The 22,509-nt window shown below is 47.5% G+C and overlaps 1 protein-coding gene across 1 annotated transcript; it reads left to right on the forward strand.

Annotated features, from left to right (window-relative positions):
- cep192 (centrosomal protein 192) lies at nt 1–21,077 on the forward strand (the record flags this gene model as incomplete). Its single annotated transcript, XM_080541017.1, has 47 exons — nt 1–158; nt 448–558; nt 679–827; nt 1,475–1,536; nt 1,646–1,790; nt 2,043–2,158; nt 2,244–2,336; nt 2,446–2,598; nt 2,706–2,856; nt 2,949–3,163; nt 3,421–3,540; nt 4,057–4,477; nt 4,578–4,730; nt 4,854–4,918; nt 5,158–5,373; nt 5,823–5,964; nt 6,087–6,178; nt 6,303–7,428; nt 7,640–7,769; nt 8,097–8,265; nt 8,461–9,310; nt 9,468–9,616; nt 9,910–10,140; nt 10,364–10,489; nt 10,584–10,724; nt 11,017–11,080; nt 11,259–11,398; nt 11,861–11,953; nt 12,062–12,180; nt 12,301–12,492; nt 12,735–12,825; nt 13,015–13,194; nt 13,401–13,661; nt 13,939–14,060; nt 14,272–14,381; nt 14,628–14,790; nt 14,947–15,122; nt 15,415–15,538; nt 15,969–16,074; nt 16,223–16,424; nt 16,582–16,658; nt 16,780–16,875; nt 17,098–17,217; nt 17,575–17,681; nt 18,003–18,129; nt 18,727–18,785; nt 19,401–21,077. 47 exons carry the CDS (start codon nt 1–3, stop codon nt 19,531–19,533), a joined length of 8,346 nt encoding a protein of 2,781 aa, XP_080397143.1. The 3' UTR covers nt 19,534–21,077.
- Between the last annotated feature and the right edge of the window lie 1,432 nt (nt 21,078–22,509).

The raw sequence follows: 22,509 nt of genomic DNA on the forward strand, positions 1-22,509 counted from the left end.
ATGTCAGACATCTGCGATGAGTCCTTTCCCAGCTTCCTCTCAGCCTCTCTGAGCAGCACCGGCCGTGCCACCCTGGGGAATGTGACATTGGGCTCTAGTCTGGGGCTGCCAGTGGCCGCCTCCACGGTGGCTAAAATTAGAGCTGGAGCGGACAACAGGTGGGGCAACACACTACGCAGCGTGCAGAGAGGCCTTATCCACTGACACATCTCTAACAGTGTTACCCTTAAACATCTCCCCAACACTCGCCTGGCCATGGTCGCTGCAGATCTATTTGTGCTATTAGTTAAGTCCTTTGCAGTTGCTGTCATGTCTAGCGTTACAAAGACAGGAGTAGGACTTAGGGGCTTATAGCCCCCAAAGCTCGACAACAATGTTACACTTGCACCCCTCTGTTCAGAACACGTTGGTTTTCATGATCAAATCTTATTGTGCCCTTTGTTCTAGAGGGAATCCTGACGAGGCCTCATATTTGGAGGGTGGGCGGTTCTCGCCGGCCCACTCACAGTCCTCTAATGGAGAGAAGGCGAAATTCTCCCTCAGTTTCAAAGATGATTTGTGAGTACATAGGACATTTGATATGCTCATCGTGCAAGTCATGTTATGCAGTCCAGTTTTAAAGGGGTGAAAGGCTTGCCCACTCATCACTACCTATGTCCATCTCACTGTGCTACGCAGGGATGATGTGGACGACTTTATTGCGGCCCAACGTTTCTCAGACTTGATGGTAAAAGTCAGTTTGGATGAGACAGAGTCCAGAACTACAGCCTCCTCACAGGGACCTCCATCACAGACCTTCCCCTGGCGTCCCTCTGACCATGGCAATGGTAAGAAAGGACATTCATATTCATTCACACACGTATATATTTCTATCTATTTATTTCTTATATCTGCAGCAGTTATGAGTTTAGGCTGAAACATGCTGAATGGTCCATAATCCAAGTGCTGTGAATTCACTGTAAATACAGGCTAAATGTGTTTGCAAACGTGTCATTTTACACTGCGATCTCACACGCCGTATCGGGAAGGATAGCGATTGTATACCGATGCAGTAATAATCCAAAAATATCAAGGTCGGAGCTGACGTCTTGAAATATTCATACGTGCAGCTACTACCTGTGATAATCTGTGACCATAATCCTGTTTCGTGGTAGGATACTTATACAAGGGGCAGAGCTCTCTGAGAGACATAACACTTTAATCTATATATTTTTATTCATTGTCTATTATCTTGTTAAATATTTATCTATTTATTTTCTATATATCTATTCTTGTCATTTTTATTTTCTTACTATCCTCCTCTTGCTGTATTTTTTAATGCTGTATGTAAAGCACTTTGAATTGCCTCTGTTGTATGAAATGTGCTATACAAATAAACTTGCCTTGCTTTGCCTATTTGAGACATATGTTTGTTGGAAACATGAAATGCTGACACACCAACTCTCTGGTTTTCTTTTGCCTCCACCGTTACCAGATCTCTCCTCCGGCCTGTTAACATTTACCAATTTTGGAAGTAAGGACATGATGGATGTAAAGGTAGTACCCTCGTTCAGTTTTTTTTGGGTGATAAATTTCAACTGTCTGTGTATTTGTAATGCGTAATATAGAAATAATGGTGATAACCTGCCTGCCCTTGTTCCTACAGGCCCTGTCCCTCCCAGGGATGGTAGAGGAGGAGAGCCCAGCCAGCGAGGGAGCTGACAGTGACCGCTTCAGTGGCAGCGCATCCAGCTTCCTAGCCAATGAGAAGCTCATGTCTTTGGACAGCTGCATCAACAGTGATGTCACAGGTCTGGCCCTTTCCTTTCGACCCCTTCCAGTGCGATACCAGAAAGTGACTTGCAGTAGGGTGTAGTTGCCCCATTCACACTGATCCTGGGTCAGGTTTGCGTTTCCCTCCTGATGGTTAAAGGTAGGAGTTTGGTGTGGTAAGCTTATCCTAGATCAGTGATTACGGGGCAACTTCACCTGCCTGGAGCAATTGACTTTCTGATGATTGATGAGAACATGGTTTGAGATGTGTTGTGTTTTACTATTATCAGATGATGACATTGATGTGAACAACATGCACGATGATGAGCTCGACCTATACTTCAACAAGCTGGTTCCCCCAGCCATGCAGAGAGGCAGAGTGGAGGGCCAGGAGATTCCTGCAGCTGTAAATATCTCTCTCCACACATATTTCTTAATTTCGTCAGTTGTTTTTTTTCATTGGTGACATTGACATTGCATTCATTTCGTAGGTTCTGCCTACAAATCAAGAAAATTCATCATCACACCCAAGTTCTACAGAGCCAGAGAAGAATAGATACCAGTTTCTGGATGACTTTGATCAGGTAGGCATAGCTTGTTTATAAAAAGTTATTTGATAAGCTGTTTAGCGCTCAGTCAGTCATACACCTCTTGGCCTGAATTGCTGAGTCCTTGGTTTGTTTGTTGTGGCAGGAGGACTTCCAGATGCCTGACGTGCGGCTGGCCGCCACGGGTATGGACTCCTGCCCCGCGAGCGATGAGGAGGACACTGAGGACGAGCTGGAGGCAGCCAGGCGACACAGCACCACCAGACCCAGGATGCTGCCCAGCACCTCCAGGCAGCTGGTGAGCACTCCCAGTCCCCTTCACCTCCTTACCCCGTTCCCTCTGAAACACCAGAGGGAGGCGATGTTCCACTGAGTCGTCTGTGTTGTGTCTGTGTCCGGGAGCAGGTAGGGGAGAGCAATCGCCCAAGCTTCAGACCTGGGCTGGAAGGAGGCAGCTCTGACGACGAACCGTCCACTGGCCGAAATCCCCCCTCTTTATCTGGAATCGAACACAGGCGCTCCGCTGAGGGTCAAGTTATCAATTCACCTGTAACAGGTAAACATTTTTAAATATATATTGATTAAGGTATCCAAAGCTGTCAGGTATGGATGATGGCGTTCATGCGTGTCATCTTGGTGGGACACCAGGAGACGGAGGAGGAGGGGACGGAAGCAGTGGAAGTGAGGAGAGTGGGAATGACGGAGGAGTGTCGACCATTCCTCTTCCCACGACCAACGTCCAGACCCCCTACGATGTGCTGCGGGGCCTTGGGATCGTAGGGAGCAGCGGTGTGGGAGAGGACGGAGATGAGCTGCACTCTCTACCGGGACTAAGACGGACCGGACTCTCCAGACACAGTGAGGTAGCGAAGCAGTCCTGCAGTTTCCTCCATTTAGTGTCATGGCGTTTTAGATTTTTCATACAGGTGAAGTGTGTCAGGGTTCACATGGAATGCCCAAACCAAACGAAAGTGAATCAAATATGCAGCAGCTCTATTCCCGATTGTAATAGTCCTCTACACTTTGTATGATTAAAAAGCGAGCGGTAGGGCTGGCTGAACAATCTGTGATGTACATGTTGCATGGGAATGCCTGATATTATATCGACCGTGTGTTCCAGATGGGTGATCGGGTGGGTCCAGTGGGGACAGGAGAAGCCAGCTCCACCACTGCAGCCTCGGGACCTCAGAGGATCTCCCCAGTCAACTGGAGCATGACGTTAGACCGACAGGAGGCGTTGGTGAGTGCTCTGTGGCAGGACACACTTCATCCGTGTACTACACACGGTACATTAAACCAAGCATGTTAAAATACACACATGTCGTCTTTGATCCCAATATGTTTAAGTCTTTTTTTTGTAAGATTTTATTTTCCATTTTCTTTTTACACAAAACATCACAATACATCACAGCTTGACAAACATCACAACACATCTCAACTTGACATACATCACAACGCATCACAGCTTGACATACATCACCACACATCACAGCTTGACATACATCACAACACATCACAACTTGACATACATCACCACACATCACACCTTGATATACATCACAACACATCACAACTTGACAAACATCACAACACATCCTAACATCCCAAAGCCCCACTTTTTTTTTTTTTTTTACCGTCTAAAGTTTATCCCAGTTTACCCCCCTATACTTATCTAACTAATAATTCTAATGCATAATCTAATTAATCTCTTAGTACTATGTTTACAAGTCTAACGGTTGTCGGAATTGCGTTGTAGGACGCCATGGACAACACAGAGTCTGCCCCAGCAGCGGAGGGCGTGTTGGACTCTCTCTATCTGAGGAACGGTGCAGGACACTGGAAACCCCAGGACATGTCCAACACAGCGGCCTACCTCCAGGGGACCCAGAGCAGCTTCCACCTGTCACAGGTCCTCCCTCCCTTCAGTGACGAGGAGGAGGAGGAGGAGGAGGAGGAGGACGGGGACGGGGACGGGGAGAGCGGGAGACCTGTTCTGGGGCTGAGGGGAGGACCCTGTGGGGATTCCACCATACCGGAGCCTTCAGACAGCAACAGCGAGGAGGATCCTCTGTCCCCATCCCTGGAGCCCAAATACCTCTCCCAGAGCTTCCACCAGGAGGACTCAGACGACGGCTGGAACCACTGCCCTGACAACCTGGAGCTGGAGTTCGGACAAGGTGAGCTCCGGTCTTCCTGCAGTCACACGGACTCTTGTAGCATTTGTGTTTCGTCATCAGAACACAGTGGATTTTTATTGTGCTCTTGTCTGTTTTCCAGGTGCAAATGTCACTAATAGTGTCGTGTATCAGAATGAAGAGGGGAACTGGGTGACAGATTTAGCTTATTATTCCTCGTTTGAAAAAGAGGCGGATGCAAACTTGCCTGAAGAGGTTGTGGACCAGATCCAGGCGGAGGACTTTGTTCCAGGCAGTACGTATGAGTGGTTTACATACTGCAGCAGTCCAAGAAAATATAGACTTCTTCATTTCAAGTTATGTTTTGTAGGTTTATGGACATATCATGGATTGTAAAGCAAAGTATGTTTCTGTCCAGGTAATGCCATTGAAAAGATAATTGAAGATCAAGAGGAATTTGAGAAGGAACATCAGTTCATGCAGGTCTGTTATCAGTTTTTATGTAATCGCCTCCATGAAAGTCCTTGAGTGTTCTTTGCCTTTTTGTTTTTCTTCTTCCTCTTCTTATTTCCCATGTTGTTGTTTTTTGTTCAGTATTAATATACCTCTGCTGAGTGTGCAGTATTAATATACCTATGCTGAGTGTTCAGTATTAATATACCTATGCAGAGTGTTCAGTATTAATATCTCCCTGCTGAGTGTGTGTTGTTGTGTCTCCCCAGGAGGAGCAGATAGAAGCAGCAGGCAGCAGCTGCCTTGCTGACACCTCCTGGAAGCTGCCAGCCAGCGGCTCCGTCCTGATGAGGGCCTCCCAGGTGTCCTCTGAGTTTGACAGGGGGAACCAGAGCTACCTGCGCCTCTCCCTGGGGCAGTTCTTCCAGCAGCGCTCCGAGGCTCTCGGCTGCCTGGGGGACAGTGACGAGGACGATGTCAGACGGGTCAGTCCCTTCATTATGGACGCCAAGCTCCTCTTAAAAAAAAAAGATGGATTTTTGTGTTTAAGATTTACGTTTATTTTAGTGTCACTCAACAATAATGTGTCAAAGAACAATACACAAACAGATTTAAAATCACATTGTGCTCCACTCAGAGACTTTTAAGACACTGTACTATAAGTACAATACATAATCTACACGTCATTTGTATCAATATATTTAATACTAAACGTCATCTAGACGCACGTGTGCAAAAAACATGTAGGCCTTTATATATTATATATTTATAGTATATAATGCATAGGATTGCAGGCGTTGACACATGCATTTACATTTTGTTTGTTTTGTTTTATGTACTGCACCATTTAAGGCGCAGGAACAGTAGTGGATAGTGTTGATGTAGTGGATTTATGGCATAATCACACATATGATTTCACCATTGTTTTGTCCAGCCGTCCTTTGGATATGTCATCACCTCGCCAGAGAAGAGAGAGCCTTTCCCTCTGATTCGGCCTTCAGAGTTTTCCTCTAGAGAGGCCTCTGTCCACAATGACACCATCAAGCACAGCGATGCAGACAACACTATGAATCCAGGTACCCTCTCGCTCCATTTGACACTTTTGTCGTCACACATTGTGTTACTCAGGCACGGTAAGGGTAAAAGTAAATGTGTAACATACAATGTCTTCATGTTATGTGAATGTGGTTATTTGCAGAGGACTTGGACAATACCCTCCAGGCTCCAACCGACAGGGAGCCGCCAAAGGGAGACGCTGGTCCAGTGGCCTGTGAAATAGATAATGCAAAGGTCAGTTCTGGTGGATGGCAATATTTACCCCCTGACTGAACTTACATGAATAAACAAAGAGTTGTTTCTGCTTCTCTGTATAATGTTTATTTATTTATTTATTTTTAAATGTTTTTTCCATTAGGATCAAGCTGTGCCTGAGGACATGGGGTCAGGCTCGGGGTCAGGCTCGGGGTCGGGGTCACTCAACCAGAGTTCAGACTCTCCCAGCAACAACAGTAACCTGATGCTGAGCATCAGCACCATCGCCTCAGCCATCGCCGACGCCTCCATCAGCTCTGACCCCTCCCAGCTGGCTGCCATGATCATAGCGCTCTCCAAGAGGAGCAGAACCAAGGCCCGCCTGCCTGGCCCGCCCGCCTCGGAGGATCCAGCCCAGACCCAAACCCGCTTCCAGATGGACCAGAGCACCCTGCTGGACACACTACAGAAGAGCACATACCCCGGCGACCTCAGCGCCTTTGACATTGAGAAGTACCTGAAGAAAACAGAGCTGTCCGCCAGCAGTGACAGCGACACCTCCGCCTCTCCCTCCTGCTTCGACCTGCTCAACACCTTCACCGTCTCCCCACACAGGAAGTCCCTGACTCCAGAGGAGAACGGAAGCTCTGCTCCGCTGGACGGATACACTACAGAACGGCCCTCCAGTGCCAAGAGTTCTGCCTCTTCTGGAGGAGAGACTAAAGCATGTACTACCTCTGCTGCCTCGCCGAGGCCAGGCTCTGGCCAGGGCATAGGCCCAGGTAACAAGGGGGAGGTGAGGAGAAGCTCCATTCCTCGTCCGAAGGCAAGCTGCATTACAACACCACTGGCCAACCCTGGCAGAAGGTCTGTGGGTTCTGGCCAGTCCTCTGCAGCCAAGCCGGCAGCTGATGGCAAAGCTGCGGCGGGTAAAAACGACCCCGAGTCAACCAGTTCTGTGAGCAGGAACGGCGCAGAGAGCGGGGTCAAACTGGGAACCGTCCGTCCACATTTATCCAACGCCCCAGCTTCGGCTTCCTCCTCTCAGAAGGGAGAGGACCCGACCCCGGCTCCTGTTCCCAAGACCTCCCCAGGCTTGAAGAAAGGCCGCTCGGGGCTGCCCTCTCTCAAAGTTACCACCACCCCTCCCTTACAGAGACAGAGGAGCTCAGGCCACCAGGAGAGAGCCAGCGCCGCAGAGAAGGGACCTGCTGCTCCTCACAGCTCCCTGGAGAAACACGTAGGCTTCTCCTGCCAGAGTCCCCAGCCTGCAGCCCAGCGCACATACGGTGAGAGAGTCACCAAATTATCATACGTTTATGCATACTTCTGTGGTGAGTCTGTTGCCACGAATACAGACTTGTAAATACTCATTAATCGCATAAATCTGTTCTCCTTCAACTGCTTATTATTATACATTATTGATGTAAAACGGGGCACAAGCAAAGCGTTTTTCAAAATATGGTTGCGTGTTCATGTGCTGGTCTTTGTGTTTCGCAGATGTATTTAAAGCTAGCACGCTGGCACATGCTGCTGCAGGTGTGGAGGAGAGCCAGTGTAACTTCAGGCCGTCCACCTCTCCTCTCACCCAATCCTCTCCCAGCCAAACCTCCTTCCCCAGCACCGATGCGTATGTGCTCCTAACTGTCTTCTGAATGAACAGAAACACATGTATATCTGAAAGATTGATTGATTGATGTGGTCCTTCAAGAAAGGAAACCCTAAATCAAAATGTTGAATTGATTAATTGATTGATTTTATATATATATATATATATATTAAAATAAAACCTTTATTTATCCAGGTGAGTCTCATTGAGATACAATCTCCATTTCAAGAGAGACTTTGTCCTCATTAGAGACCTGGTCCATGTACAGTGCATTTGTCAGATATTTGGTACTCTTCCTTCTACTTGACTTGACTTTTGTGTCTCTCTGGTCCCTGGTTGTTCCTACAGTACAATGTCATCTCCGTCCTCCAGTATGGAGGTAGGGGCCAGGCGACCCTATGAGCTCTCCCCCGAGTCTACCTGCTCCAGCCCCAGCCTGAGCCGGCTCACCTACATCTCCATGAATGACAGCACCGCGCTCAACAACACGGGCATGCCCACGCCTGACGGACACAAGGTAGCAGACAGAGAACCTCATACGGTTTTGGGGTGATATTCGTGATTGTTAATGCCATGTTTTTGATGGTTTTCAACTGCTTTTCAAAACCAAAAACTGAGCAATGTCAACTTGCACTTTTTGTATTTTTCTTCAGTTATGAATACATACGCAATTAGATTCTATTAAACACCCCTAATTTGTTCCTTTCCACAGAGTAATTGCACTATGGCACTGAGCACAACTATTATCAGAGCGAGTCCGACTCCACCAGTAGAACAGGATGCCCAGACGGGTCAGGACGGTCCCCTTTATTGTTCTGGAGGCCATCTTGGCCCGCCCAAAAGCCTTGATCCACCTCACCACCAGTCCAAAAGCCCGGAGCCTCAGTACCTCTCTAAAAGTCCTGATCTGCGGAGTGGCGCCGACCTCGGTTGCACCCGCAGCCGGAGTGAATGCAACTACCACTGCAACAACGACAACCTGTCGTCACAATACGCACAACACAAGCGCCACTCTGAGCCGGGTGTACAACAGCTCACCAAGGGCGACTCGGGCTACTCCAGTAACCTGAACATCCAGCAGCCCAGCACAGCCGGCCAGGCACCCCAGCAGTGGTCTGCCGTCTCGGCCCAGGGGAGTGAGGCCTATCCTGGGGGAGGCTTCGGCCTTCCTCCCACCTTCACCTCGGAGGACATGAGGTACATGCCCATATCCAGCTTCAAGCCTCAAGGGGCTCCGGTGGACCTGCCTCCAGGCCTGCCCACCCTCCTCACAGGCCGGTCCCTCTTCAGCTCCCAGCTGACTCAGCAGTACCTGGGGACTGACGGACCTGTGCACCCTGGTCCCTACCACATGGGGGCAGCCAACGGCCTCTATGGGGTGTCCTCAGGCATGCCTGGCGCCGATCCATCGGTGCGACATTTACACAGCTCAGGGCCCGCCGGGTACCAGCTACACCGCTCCCATCAGAACCACATGGACCCTGGTATGATGGGTATTTGCAAACCCTACAACCAACACAGTGTGGGCCCGTGGTCTGCAGGTGGCCTCCCTGATATCCGAGGTAAGACATTGACCCATCAAACTGTCTTGTGCCCCCCATCAAAGTGCCCCCCATCAAACTGTCTCGTATGTGAATTACAGGTAATTCTGTCAAGCTACAAATGTTCCGAAAATTATGACTTATTGCCATCGTTCTCCTCCCTATTCCTTCATGGCAGCCCAAGTTGTAGTCCCAGAGGAGTTGAGGTTTCCCCACGCCTGTTGTGTTGGCATCGCCTCCCAGACATCGCTGAGCATCTTTAACCCCTCTGAGCGCTGGCAGCAGGTCGCCATCACCATCAACAGCCTGTCTATCGATGGGGAGAAGGTGAGACCTTGCTAATTGTAAATGTAGGGGGAAACATGCAATGTTTTAATATGATTTGTCATATGAAACCATGTTTGAGGAGTTTTGGAAGTATGTAAGTGCAAACAATGCTAAGGAGTATATATACACAGTACCAGTCAAAAGATTGCACACACTTCCCCATTCAATTGAATGGGAAAGTGTGTCCAGATTTTTGACTGGTACTGTATATCATATAAAATGTCAGTTCTTTAATGTTAGGTCCCTTAGATAACCTCACTGCTGTTTCACCATGATGTCTGTTCTCTACCCAGGTGGAGAGCTTCCCTTACCAGTGGCTGATCGTGAAGAACAAGACCATCATTGGTCCTAAGAGCACAGAGGAGCAGAAGGTGCTCTTCATCCCCCCCCAGCCTGGGGTCTACCAGTGTGTCCTCAGTGTGTCCTCCTGGCCGTGCTCCGCAGAGTCTGAGGCCGTGGCCAGGGCCGAAGTCTTCGCCAAGAGGGTGGTCCTCGTCGCCATGGCGGAGAACCCTGCTCTGGAGGCGAGTGGACTGGGCACTGTTCCTTTTCTTTAAAAATAAATAAAATAATAATAATAAAAGTGTTTCAATTTCGATCTAAAAACATTTGGATCACAGTCTACTGTTCAACATTTTTAGATTAACATTGTTCAACAGTTGTAGTAGTAGTGATCCAAATGTTTGTTTTTTGTGTTACTTAGGAATGCACATTTTTACGTGCTCTAAAAATAGTTTTGATTTACAGATTGATGTTGGCAAGTCAGGCTGTTTAGATTTTGGAGATCTAGCGGGCGGCAGTGCCAAGTCCCTCCCCCTGAAGCTCCTCAGCAGGACTCATGCGACCGTGCCGATCCGGCTGGTCATCAGTGCTGTAAGTGGACACTGTTGCTCAGATCTGCGTTGCACAATACTGTTATCTGTGTCTGTTGTCTGAGATCCGTCATACTCCCTTTGTGCTCTTTCAGAATGCCACAGCCTGGCGCTGCTTCACCTTTTCCAAGAGCCCCGTTGCTATGACAGCTGAAGGGTCACTACAGGCGGGTAATGTGACCCCACTGGCAGCCCCGTCTGTGATGAACCACGTGATGCATGCCAGCTACGGCGAGGTGATTGTCTGCCAGTTCTCTCTCTCTCCCTCTCTCCCTCTCTCTCTCTCTCTCTCTCTCTCTCTCTATCCCTCTCCCCCCCGCTCTCTCTCTCTCTCTCTCTCTCTCTCTCTCTCTCTCTCTCTCTCTCTCTCTTTAATCCCATGATCAACAAAGTCAGGCAGGCTGGGACAGCGCTTGTTTATGTCCGAAGTATAAACAAAGAGTGACTTCATAATCAAACAGTTTGAATGGTTGAGTTGTTTCAGTGATGGTATTGGTTTTAAACATCTCCTTTTATTATGCGTTTCAGAATCCAGAGAGCTTCATGGTGTGGGTTCACTTCCACGCTCCTCACAAATACTCATCCTGTGCAGGTATTGTACAGTCTCCGTCCTGTTGTTGCATCATGTCACTCTCACAATTCAATTCAAAAGGATTTATTTAATCCCCAAGGGGAAATTAGAGCATTGGGGATGAGTATAGTCATATTGAATTGTGTCTTTACACCAGTCATCCGCCGACCGTTGCTGATAGTTCTGTGATGTGATACAGGAGAGCTGGGGCCAGCGGATGAGTACGGTGCGAGGGTGGACATCGAGGTGGACTGTCCAGGCCCTAGTCATGTGATCAGGAGCGTCCCCCTCAGAGCCAGGTCTGGCACAGCCAGGGTACACGCACCCAAAGACCTGCAGGTAGGAACCATGGTGTAGGGTTTCTGCCATGAAACTAGTCATTTATTAAGCGATCTAGCCATCAAATCTCCCATTGGTTCCTAATGTTTTATTCAAGGCATTAAACAATGAATGAGATGTCAGAAACTAAGTTACTTAAGGAAATGTAATGAAAACAAAAGTATGAATGAACAAGGTTGCTGGTGTATTCCTTCATGCATACCGGTAACTGTAAATGTATAAGGATGCCAAATATGTATTGTTATAATGTATAATGTATAAGTTATAATGTATAATGTATAAGTGCAAATTATAAAATGTCTATTTAGAATCAAGTGCAAATTATAGAATGTTACACTTTTATTCAATTTGCGAATGATCTAATTTTGATATTTTGTCCCATGCCTAGACCTCAATGTTTTCTTTGGTATTACTGGTATTCAGTAGTTTGGTCTTTTTCTTTCTAATCTCCATCTTCTACAGACTGTTTATCTGTCCGCGCCGTTTGGTAAATCCAATAAGCAGACTCTGCCTCTGAAGAATGCGGGCAACATTGACGTGCAGCTGAAACTCAAGGTAAGTTGCCCTTTGCTTTTCTTATTAGATCTGTGGTTTGAGTAAGCCTCTGTGACATTTTGGCACTGCGCTGTGTGTGGTTGATATTGATATTTCTCCCTCCTGCAGAGCAGCGACGGCGAGGACTGCTTCTCCGTGAAACCTGATGAGCTCTCTCTGTGTGCCGGGGAGGAGAAGGGAATTGTGGTCTCTTTCACTGCACAGGGCGGCAGAACGTACAGGGAAAGGTACACCTCCTCTCTCCCCTTTCACACACTGCTTAACACTGTTATCATGGTTTTGATTGCAGAAATAATCGGAAACACCCTGTAGCTGTTCTGTAATGTGTTTTCTTTGTTTGGCTCCAGTGTGCTCACCATTCTGGTGTTGCCCTCGGGGCCCCAGTACGAGGTGGCTCTGAAAGGAGAGGTTGCCTCAGAGGATGCTGGGAAGGCTCAGACGGCACCAGAATTGTGCACAGTGTTGTCCAGCGATGTGTTTCCCATCCTCTCTAACAAGCAGTTCATGGCCTGGGGAGGCGTCACACTAGGCAGAGCTGTGTAAGTACTGCAACATTTGATATACTTTTCCATACAAAAGAAATGGAGCGTAGCGCTTGTTTTATAGACTTTTCCATGCCACAAATGAATGCACATTGCTGTTACGGGAACAAAACTAGCTCCGGGCTGTCATATTCATTTCACGTCATAAACAACACTACTGTGGCAGGGATAGGGAGCCGTGAGGAGGCTCATTGTTGTTGCCAGGTGTTTGACCTGTGTGTCTCTCTTATTGCTGTTAGGCAACAGAAGCTGGTTCTTCGAACCAACTCCCCCGACACGACACAACAACTCCGCTTATTGATCAGAGGTCAAGATCAGGACTGCTTTCAGGTATGAACCAGGCTTCCAAAGACCTTTCCAACGCTATATCGACTTCTTACTTTTATCAACATTTCCTTTAGATATCACCTGATAAGGCTGTTTTGTTTGTGTAAGTCAGGGATACACACACATTTTAATTTCAAGTTCTTGCCCCTTCCTTCTCCTCTCACCCCTGTCCTCACCTCTCCTCCGTCACAGCTCCAGAGCACCTTCGGCCCTGAGGAGCGTCTGACCAGACACCGGGAGCTCTCCATCAGGCCCATGGAGGACGTGGCAGTGCACCTCCTCTTCGCCCCCACGCGGGTGGCCTGCATGCTGGCCAAGCTGGAGATCAAACAATCTGGTGTTCGCCCGTCCCAGCCTGGGATCAAGTTCACCGTGAGTCTCTCCCAAGTCATAAAGGATTAACCCATTTTGCTTGTGAACTGTTACTCTCCATTATAAGTGACCTTTTTGGATTTGTTTTACTATTTGGTTTAGAACACTTCAGAGGTTCTGAGTGTTTATGATATCCACCAGTTAATAGGAACCACTATTTGGTTAGCATTCACCCTCTCTCTCTCTCTGCACCGCCCTTCTCTCAGATCCCCCTCTCGGGCTACGGAGGAACCAGCAACATCATCCTGGAGGAGCTGAGGAAGCGTGCCGACGGCTACGTGGCCACCCTGACGGGCATCGCGGCGGGCCGCGTCAGCAAGGTGTGCCTGTGTGTGAGGAACACGGGCTCCAGGGCCGCCTTCATCAAAGCCGTGCCTTACTCAGACCTGCAGAGCCGCACCGTCATGGAGTCCACGCTCATCAGCCTTTCCCCCTCACAGTTTGTCCTGAAAGAGAGGACTCAAGAGGTACGAGACGTGACCTGACTAAAAAGCGACAGTGCTCACTTCTGTTTTCATCATTAAAACGATGACCCTCCATTTGCTGTTGGGTACCTGGTTCTACGCTCCCAATAACCTTGGGTGCTCATTAAGCCAACTGTTCTGTGGCAACTGTTCTGTGCAACGACTGCATGTAACTATTTGGCCATTTAGAACATGATCCAACCACACGGTTTTTAATAATTTGCGCTGTGCTGGTTTGTGATAGAGATACATTATTGATCTGCTGTCTCCATCTGTGCAGGTGATCACAGTGCTCATGAAGTCCACCAGTAAAGAGCAGGCTCAGTGTCAGGCCGTCAACACTCTCCTGGCCACCATCTGCCTGTTCTGTGGAGACGAGGTGTCACGTCAGCAGTTTAGAAGGTGAGACACTGGCAGCTGCTTCTCCTATGGACTTGGTGTGGCTCCAACACTTTCCGCAAGCAGCACTGAACCCCCACCCCCCCACTACGTTATGTGCCATGACTGTGATCTGTGAATTTAATCATACAGTATAAGTTGTGAAGAGGATTTATCCCCCTCAGACCATTATTTCCTGATTGCTTCGCTAACTGGTTCTCATCTGGCGCTATAGGTTACTGCTGAGCAAACCAGAGGCTGGGAAGAAAGTTCTGTCTGAGAATAACCTCCTGAAAGGCATCTGCTTCAATGAGAGGTTCCTTGGAGAGGAGGTGGTCCTCGAGGGTAAGGTTCAGCACACGGTAGACCATATCCTTGACATTTAGCTTCCAAGAGTCAATTTAGTGTAGCAATATCTTTTAATTAAAAAAGTTATTCTCATATGCATATCAAACAGAAAGATATAAATGCAATTTTCCCCTCGCTTGAATGGAAGGGATTTAGATGGATTTAGGGATTCATCATTTTCTCACACTTGGCTAAAAGTATGAACCTTTGACTCCTGTTGCCAATGGTTTGTCTGTCCTGCAGCCTATGACCTGCCCCAGAGACCCAACGAGGCCCAGATCTTCTTTGGAAACGTCAGTAAGGTGGTCCTGTCTCTGCTGGGCAGTGTGGAGACCTCAGACTCTGGGGAGAGCGACCACGTTGAGCCCCTCCGTCCGACCGCTAGGCGGGGCTCAGAGTCTGACAGGTACAACCAGTGCCGACGGAAATGTTACACCTTGAAATACTATCCTAATCATGTAGTTGAATCAGATATGGGTTCTCCTGCCCTGTCAATGATGAAGACCATGTTAATGATCATGATGTTGATGGCTGTGTGATGTCGCTGGGTTGTGTTTCCTAGTGGTTTTGGGAACTCTGATCGTCACATCAGTAACGTGTCCTTGGATGTCCTCCCGGTGAGGGGCCCTCAGGGCCCTCCCTTGGCTGCGACAGAAGCCTCACTGAAGGGTTCCTCTGAGAAGCAGGACTCCTGGACCATCCAGCCTGAGCAGCTGGTCCTGACTGCTCCAACTCTCAGTGAGTAGTTTTTGTTTTCTCAAATCCTGTTCGCTAAGCTCTATCTCTAAGCTTGTTGTACAGATGCAGATCATCAGTAGGGATTATTAATGAGAACAACCGATTACTTAATGATGTTGGCATAATTTCTTACACATTACTTCTTACACATCATTTCTTACACATCTTATCCGTCTTTGGAGAGGATATGGAATATGATTTCTTTGGGAGGTATGGTCGTTAACACCATACAGTTCTTCCAACTGAGTTTTAAGACCAGAACAGTCTATTTGACTATGTTTTGTCCTCCCAGACGGTGCTGCCAACACCAGGCATGTGCAGATCCAGAACCACTCGTCCAGAGAGCTGAGCTTTGAGCTGTCCTGGCCCGCCCACTGTCTGACCATCACCCCCCAGCACGGAGTCATAGAACCACAGTACGGGTCCCCGTCACTCACTCACATACACATACATGATGACTGCATCAACTACTGTTAACTAGTTTCAAGTTTATTGTTACGTCACATTACAAGAGAGTAAAATTCTTAGGCTTCGGTTCCTGACATTGCAGCACAAGACAATAAGGCATAATTCAAGATAAAAAAGTGACAATAGACAACAGTATCCAGACAATAAGGCACTAGGCATAATTCAATAAAAGAAGTGTCAATAATACAGGACATAAGTGACAAATAAGACAGGGTACAAGGGTACAGGGTTCAAGTAGTAAACTAATTGCCATTTGAATGTTGCACAAGCTCTTGTATATTTTTCTTTCTTTAACTCATGCCTAGTCTTGGCTTTTCCTCTGTAACAACATACATGGTAGAGAATTTCATATTAGATTTGTTCTTTTTGTTCACCCAGGTGCCACCTTCAGATTCTCATCAGTCCCAACCCTTCTCTGGCAACCAAGCTTGCCCTGTTACCCTGGAGTGGACAGATATATGTGCAGTGTGACAACCAACAGAAGGTAGATTACATGTTCCTCCTCATCCACTGTTGTGACTACCAACGCATACCCAGAACCAGTTATGTCACACTACGTTTGTAACATATTGAATGATGACGGTCATGGTCAGCCTATTTAATTATATTCCTCTCCCCTCTCTGTTGTTCAGTTCATCAAAGTACAGATCCGTCAGGACCTGGCTCTGGATGTGTCAACCACCCCTGCCGACAAGTCCCTGACAGCCCTTCCTCCGCAGGCCGCCACCCCCATGCTCCCTGTGCTCAAACCCCAGAACAAGCCTGCTCAGGCCCACGTGGAGATCAACAACCGCACCATCATGTTCCCCGCCACGCCATCAGGAGACACCTCAGGTGAGACTCACAGCTAAGCTCGTTTACAAAAGCGAATGAAAACACAATACTGTCTCTTGAGCAATCTAAAGGCAATGTCCTGCTTGTCCGCTTGTGATGGATTTCGTTGCCTAGTGTTGTTTTCACATTAACACTTACTGATTTTCCTCCTTCTCAGAGTCTTCTCTGGAAGTGGTGAACGGCGAGGAGGAAGTCAGATGGTACCTCTCGTCTTTCGCCCCTCCCTACGTCAAGGTATTGTTCTGCTGCTTCTAGAATGTGATTTCATTCCGTGTGACCTTTTCGAGTGTGCCAACAGTGCCAGAGCTTCTGTTCTTAGTGGCAAAGGTCACAAGCTGTGCGCTCTCTCCCTCAGGGGGTGGACAACAGCGGGGATGTGTACCGGGCCACCTACACAGCCTTCAGATGCTCACACGTGTCTGGCACACTGGGAGCCCTGGAGAAGATGCAGGTGATTACCATAGTACCCACACCAAGGGCTGGTTAGGATTGGTTTACTAGATGGGGTTTTGGCAACATATTTTGGTATCGCAGTGCTACAGGGTGCACCTATCGTATATCCGCACTTCCAAGACATTGATATCTTCGTTGAGGTTTGGTTGCAGACACGGCATGATTTAGAGAATGCCCCTAGCTTGAGTTAAAGATGTTTGTGTTCCATCATGCCTCCCAGGTGCCCATCACCTTCCTCCCCAGGGACAGAGGGGACTACGCCCAGTTCTGGGACCTGGAGTGCCACCCTGTAGCTGAGCCTCAGCAGAAGAGACGGCTCCGCTTCCAGCTCTGTGGCACGGTGAGCAGGCAGGCAGGCCTGCTAGCTTTAACACAAACCCAATGAAGCAGACTGCTGGAATCACTGGGGAAGAAGCGAGGGGGGGTGGGGAGGGGGGGCTGGGAGTTCTTAATCTTCAGATTTCCAATGCCTTTTTAACATGGGTTTAAATGTGCAAAGTGGGGCCGTCTCTGGCTCTAAGAGCCCCCCTGCTGAGAGTGGCCTGCAGGTCTCATGTGTATGTGCTGCTTTAGATTAGGATGTTTTGACAGCCTGGCTACAACTGAACAGAACGCTCAGCCAATGGACTGTCAAATAGCTGAAGGCTTTAGAGAAAACGCTTTGATGTTGTTGTTGTTGGGTTGTTTTGTTTTGAAGGGTGTGAAGGCTGGTGCAGCGGAGGGTCCTCAGGAAGGAGACTGCTCCCTGGTTCGAACAGAGGCCACTGTCAAGATGAGGAAGAGGCCCGACGCTGCGGCGACAGGGTAAGGGCTCTGGCATTCTAACTTCTCACTAGTGATGAAAACCAGAGAAAACGCTAAGTCCCGGGGGGTATTCCATCAACCGTGCTAAAGGAAAATCCAGGCTTATTCTGACATGTCTTCTTGCGAGACTTGTCAAAAATACGCCTGGATTTTCCCTTAGCAACATTGATGGAATACCCCCCTGACTGTTCAATCAAGCAAATATTATGTGTAGCACATTTCGTACTTTCATGCAATTAGTATGTTTAGGGTATGTTTCCAGGAGGAAGCTCAGGAAGGTTTTTAAATGTGGAGGGTGTTGTTTTTTGTTTGTTTTTTCAGCCAAGAAGAAGCACCAAGGAGAGGGGTTTATGCACCCCAGGACCTGTACACTTTCCCAGCCACGCGGGTGGGCGAGTCCAGCACCCTGAAGGTCAACATGCGCAACAACTCCTTTGACACTCACGAGGTGAGGACTGACATCATATACAAAATGGATTTTCCTGTACAGTATCCTGTTTTTAGTTTTCGCAACACTCTTCACAAATCTTGCCATTGTTCATTCATGAATGTGTATGGAGTTAATTTAAAACAGTAGTTCTAGTTCACTTCTAGTACAAAGTTGAAGATTAACATCCAACATTGATCCCATATAGACTGATAATACCATTTCAGAATTATTGACCCATACGTATTTAGGAAAGCAACTTGACTCAGAAAATGGATGCTGCATGAAGCACTTGGATTCTGTTAACTTTTAGGATTGCTGAGGGGCGCGGGGGGGAATGGGGTACAAAATAAACAAACAAGGAAAGATAAATTATTTGAAAGGAACAGTCACCAACTGTCAAGACTCCTCCAGCAAGATGCATTGACAGTCCAGACACCTTTCTTAAAATCCAAATAGCCACATCCCTACACACACCCTTCCTTGTGTGTTTATTTGTTTCCCATTCCCTGGCAATAATTGCATGAATTGTCCCTCTCCCCACTGTGTGATGGATGTCATAACTGCCCAGAGTGCTTTGCATGGTTTTGATGCTGAGCTTCTCTAATTGACTTGCAGCTGAGATTCGTAAACCCTAGGGAGCCGTTCCACATCAAGCATTCCAAATATTCCTTAAGGTGAGTCGGCCCATCACGGATGGTAATTCCTCTTTGAATAATCAATGAACGCTTAGTTCGACCCCTCCCCAAAAAAAAGCACTCGTGATGTACTACTGAACATCCTGTTGATTGATCCAGTGTGTGTAACATCACTCCCTGCTGCGTCAGCCCTCTGTGAGAGGTGGGAGGTGACGGGGCCGCAGTGCAGGCTCAGGGCCTGGGGGTGAGGATGCTCAGGGCCCAGGGGCCTGACAGCTACAGGTACTAGCTGTGCTGTGATACACTAGGTGTGGTGGTGTGAGCACTGCTGTGTGTGTGGACCATGGTGACCACCTGCATGTCGTGACTCCTCATGCATCCTCATTCCCATTCTCCATGTGAAATGAAGCTGTGTTGCTGTGTATGCCAAACAGGCATTTTTCAATACAACAACAACAACAAAAAGGTTTTGTTTTATCAGACAATGCATTAACCAACAGTTTAAATGGGTGTGCTCATGATCAACACAGTGCAATCATTCTTGCATCTGCTCATATCACAGTGCCAGTGCTTAAATGTGTCCATGTCCATGTGAACCCAGATGCACATCCACATTGTACATTTTGATTAATTCCCATGTCTACTTCGCTCCAGATCGCAACACTACATCAACCTGCCTGTCCAGTTCAAACCAGGCGTAGCAGGGAACCACGCCAGCCTGCTGCTCATTCAGACAGACACAAGTGGAAGCCTCACTATTCAGCTGACTGGTGAGGCCTTACCCTAAGCCCTGCTGACGTTGGGGAGGGTGCCTCAGCTCAGCACCATGCAGACCAGACTGGAACATTGCTGACGGTCACATGAAGGGAACTTGGGAATGAACACTGGAACTCTGGAATTCCGGAACTCCTCATCCTGCCTTATTTACAGACAATGTTGACTAGAAGCTGATTAGCAGTGGATGACTGAGCGGATGTATACTGCCCCGCCCCATCCTCTCCCTCTTGGCTTTGGCACAGGTGTCCTCAACTGGCCCGTGAACAATGGCTCCGTTTGTGCTCTAGTTGAATGATTTAGTCTGACTGCCCCACAATTAGTCTGTGCTCCTCTGGCATTCCAGAGAGCTGATGATTTTTGTCACTTGACTCTGAATCTGGCATTTGCCTAACCTTGAGTCGTGTCACAAGGCAGCATTGTTGCCCTGTTATGTAGCGGCACAGAAACAGTTGGGATACTTTGGGGATTACCTTGATTTAGTTTCACTGGAATGCTTTTGTCTGATGTGGTTATGGCTTCAGGAATTTTGGTTTTGTAAACACAGTGTTGCCTTTTCCGCATATGAACGAAAGCACCCATTGAAACCAAAGAGACCGTTCTCTTTCCAGTGCCTGAAGTTCTCCTCAGTTGTAAGTTTCAAAATGAATGTCCTTGAGCAAATGGTTACAACTTTTCAAAGAGTCACCACATTTTCCCTTGGTGTCAATGAGTCACACAGTTTAGTTTTCAGTCGGGAGTGCAGGTTTTTTCACATCTTCCATAGGTGTTTATTTTTTGTGTAGCTGGCATCGTCTCTATGGTGATGCTGATCATCAAAACAGTCACCACCTGGATGGCAGCAGTCAATGCCATGTGTTCACTGTTGGCGACTTCCCAAAGTCTCATTGGTCCAGATGCACTTAATCGACTCATGATCAGGAAAGCTCCAACAACATTGGGATGTTTAATAATTTGTTGTCTCCCGGTGGGTAGTTTGGTCATGTGGGCAGCTTTATGTGGTGGTTACCATGGACAAATGTTTTTTTCTGGATAATCACCACATCACCAGGCCTGTACCAGTCAGAGCCATTTAGAACTCCCTTTCCAGCGCCAGTGTGTTTGGGGCTAGCATCCCAAAAAACATTTGTTGGGAGAATCACATCACCAGGCCTGTACCAGTCAGAGCCATTTAGAACTCCCTTTCCAGCGCCAGTGTGTTTGGGGCTAGCATCCAAAAAAACATTTGTTGGGAGAATGAAATGGAGTTGACTAGTTGAGCCCATGAATTCTGTTTAAGAATTGAATTGAACTGTTTCATGTCCTGTAAAACTTCAATAATTTGGTCTAACCGATTGGACTGTACTGTATGTGACATGGCTTTATGTAGGTTTTGTACACAATAATGTCCTGAAGACTGATGTTCTGAATGCGATGAAGTGTTAATAGCAAGTACAATGCTTGGAGAAGACTGCCAACCATCACCATTAACACGTTTTTACAAAAGATTGAACATTCGTTTTGTATTAGAAATTGCACATGCTTGAAACAGCACATTGTTTGTTTGATATATTTGTTATTGTGTACAGTTATGTATTTTTAAAACAACATTCTTGATTTAAATAAAGATTTATCAACTATTTTTGTTCTCTATTTACTCTCCCCAGACAGGCACCCCCCCCAGGCAGGAGAGAGGAAGGTTCATTAGGTGCTGTGCTTTGGGGGTCATTTCGCAACCCTCCTGAAAGAGAAGTGCTGCTCAGCTTCAAATGTCCATTTTACTTTAGAAGCAGAAGTAGTTACAAATGTGATGTGCAGTACTACTGTATGAGGGTGTAAAACCTGTGTGTGGAAGGGTCAGACATTTTAGACTGTTTGAACAGGAACTAGAGTTAAAATACACATTCTTCAATAACAGATGTACAATATTGAGGGAGTTGTCAGTCTCCTGCACATGGTGCCAGTGCCCAGAGAACATATGGTGGCCTAATTATGTACTTGATGAGCCTGCGGTCATGTCTGAGAGGAATAAGCCCAAAGCAATCTCAGGCCCCAAGAACAGTGCGTCTCGGTGGTGGTCTCATGACCCCAGGTGCCACCCACCCATGCCAACTAAACCTACCCTTGGACCTTGTCTCTCCCCTTGCCTAAGGCAAGAATTAATTGAATTAGAATCACTCTATGAGTCTGAGCTCCCTGTCTAAAATTATTCCCAGACATAATTAGTGTGCTTGCTGTAAGCATATAGCCTATATTATTATTGCCAAATTTTGCCTCCCACAGTTTTTGCACTAGGTAGACATGAAAGGTGTCAAAACGTGCGGCTCGGTCCAGATTTTGTTGTTATTGTTTTGTGGAAGGTTCCGGAGAACGGTTTATGAAAAAAAAAAAAAAAAAAGTTTTGTGGCGAAATCTGTCCCGTAGGAATGAATGGTAGAATCTTCACAAGGTGGCAGTTGGCTTTTTCAAAATGTTCACACATTTTGTAAACTGCTGCCACACCTAAAGTTTTAAGTCCACATACAGATATTTTACATCCAAAATATTCAGCTCGTCATACCGTCACTCCACATCTGAATATCTAAAGCCTGCTACACACAAAGATAATCTGGCCGATTTTGCCCGATTTCCCCCCCTTCCGACCAAAGACAGCAAACGCCCGATTATCGGATGGCTCTAAAGACGATCCTACAAGATTATCTTGTGGTGTGAGGTGTGTTAAGTAAGCAATTTACCATGAGAGGAAGGATGTTGTGGAGACATTTACCACTGGTACAGGCACTGGCGGACTCAGTGGGGGGCAGGGGGGGCGACCGCCCCTCCTGGTGCCCCCACGGTTGAAAAACGTCTCCCCTAAGTGCCCTTTTGAGTGGTGAAAATGAGAGGACGTGCCCTATTGGCTGCCCCTCCAATGGTCTAAACTTGACCATGTGCCCCCACAGTTGAAAAACGTCGCACTAAAGTGCCCTTTTGAGTGGCAAAATTAGAGGATGTGCCCTATTGGCTGCCC

The sequence above is a fragment of the Nansenia antarctica genome, assembly GCF_963989245.1.
Source record: "Nansenia antarctica genome assembly, chromosome: 10".
Lineage (NCBI taxonomy): Eukaryota > Metazoa > Chordata > Actinopteri > Argentiniformes > Microstomatidae > Nansenia > Nansenia antarctica.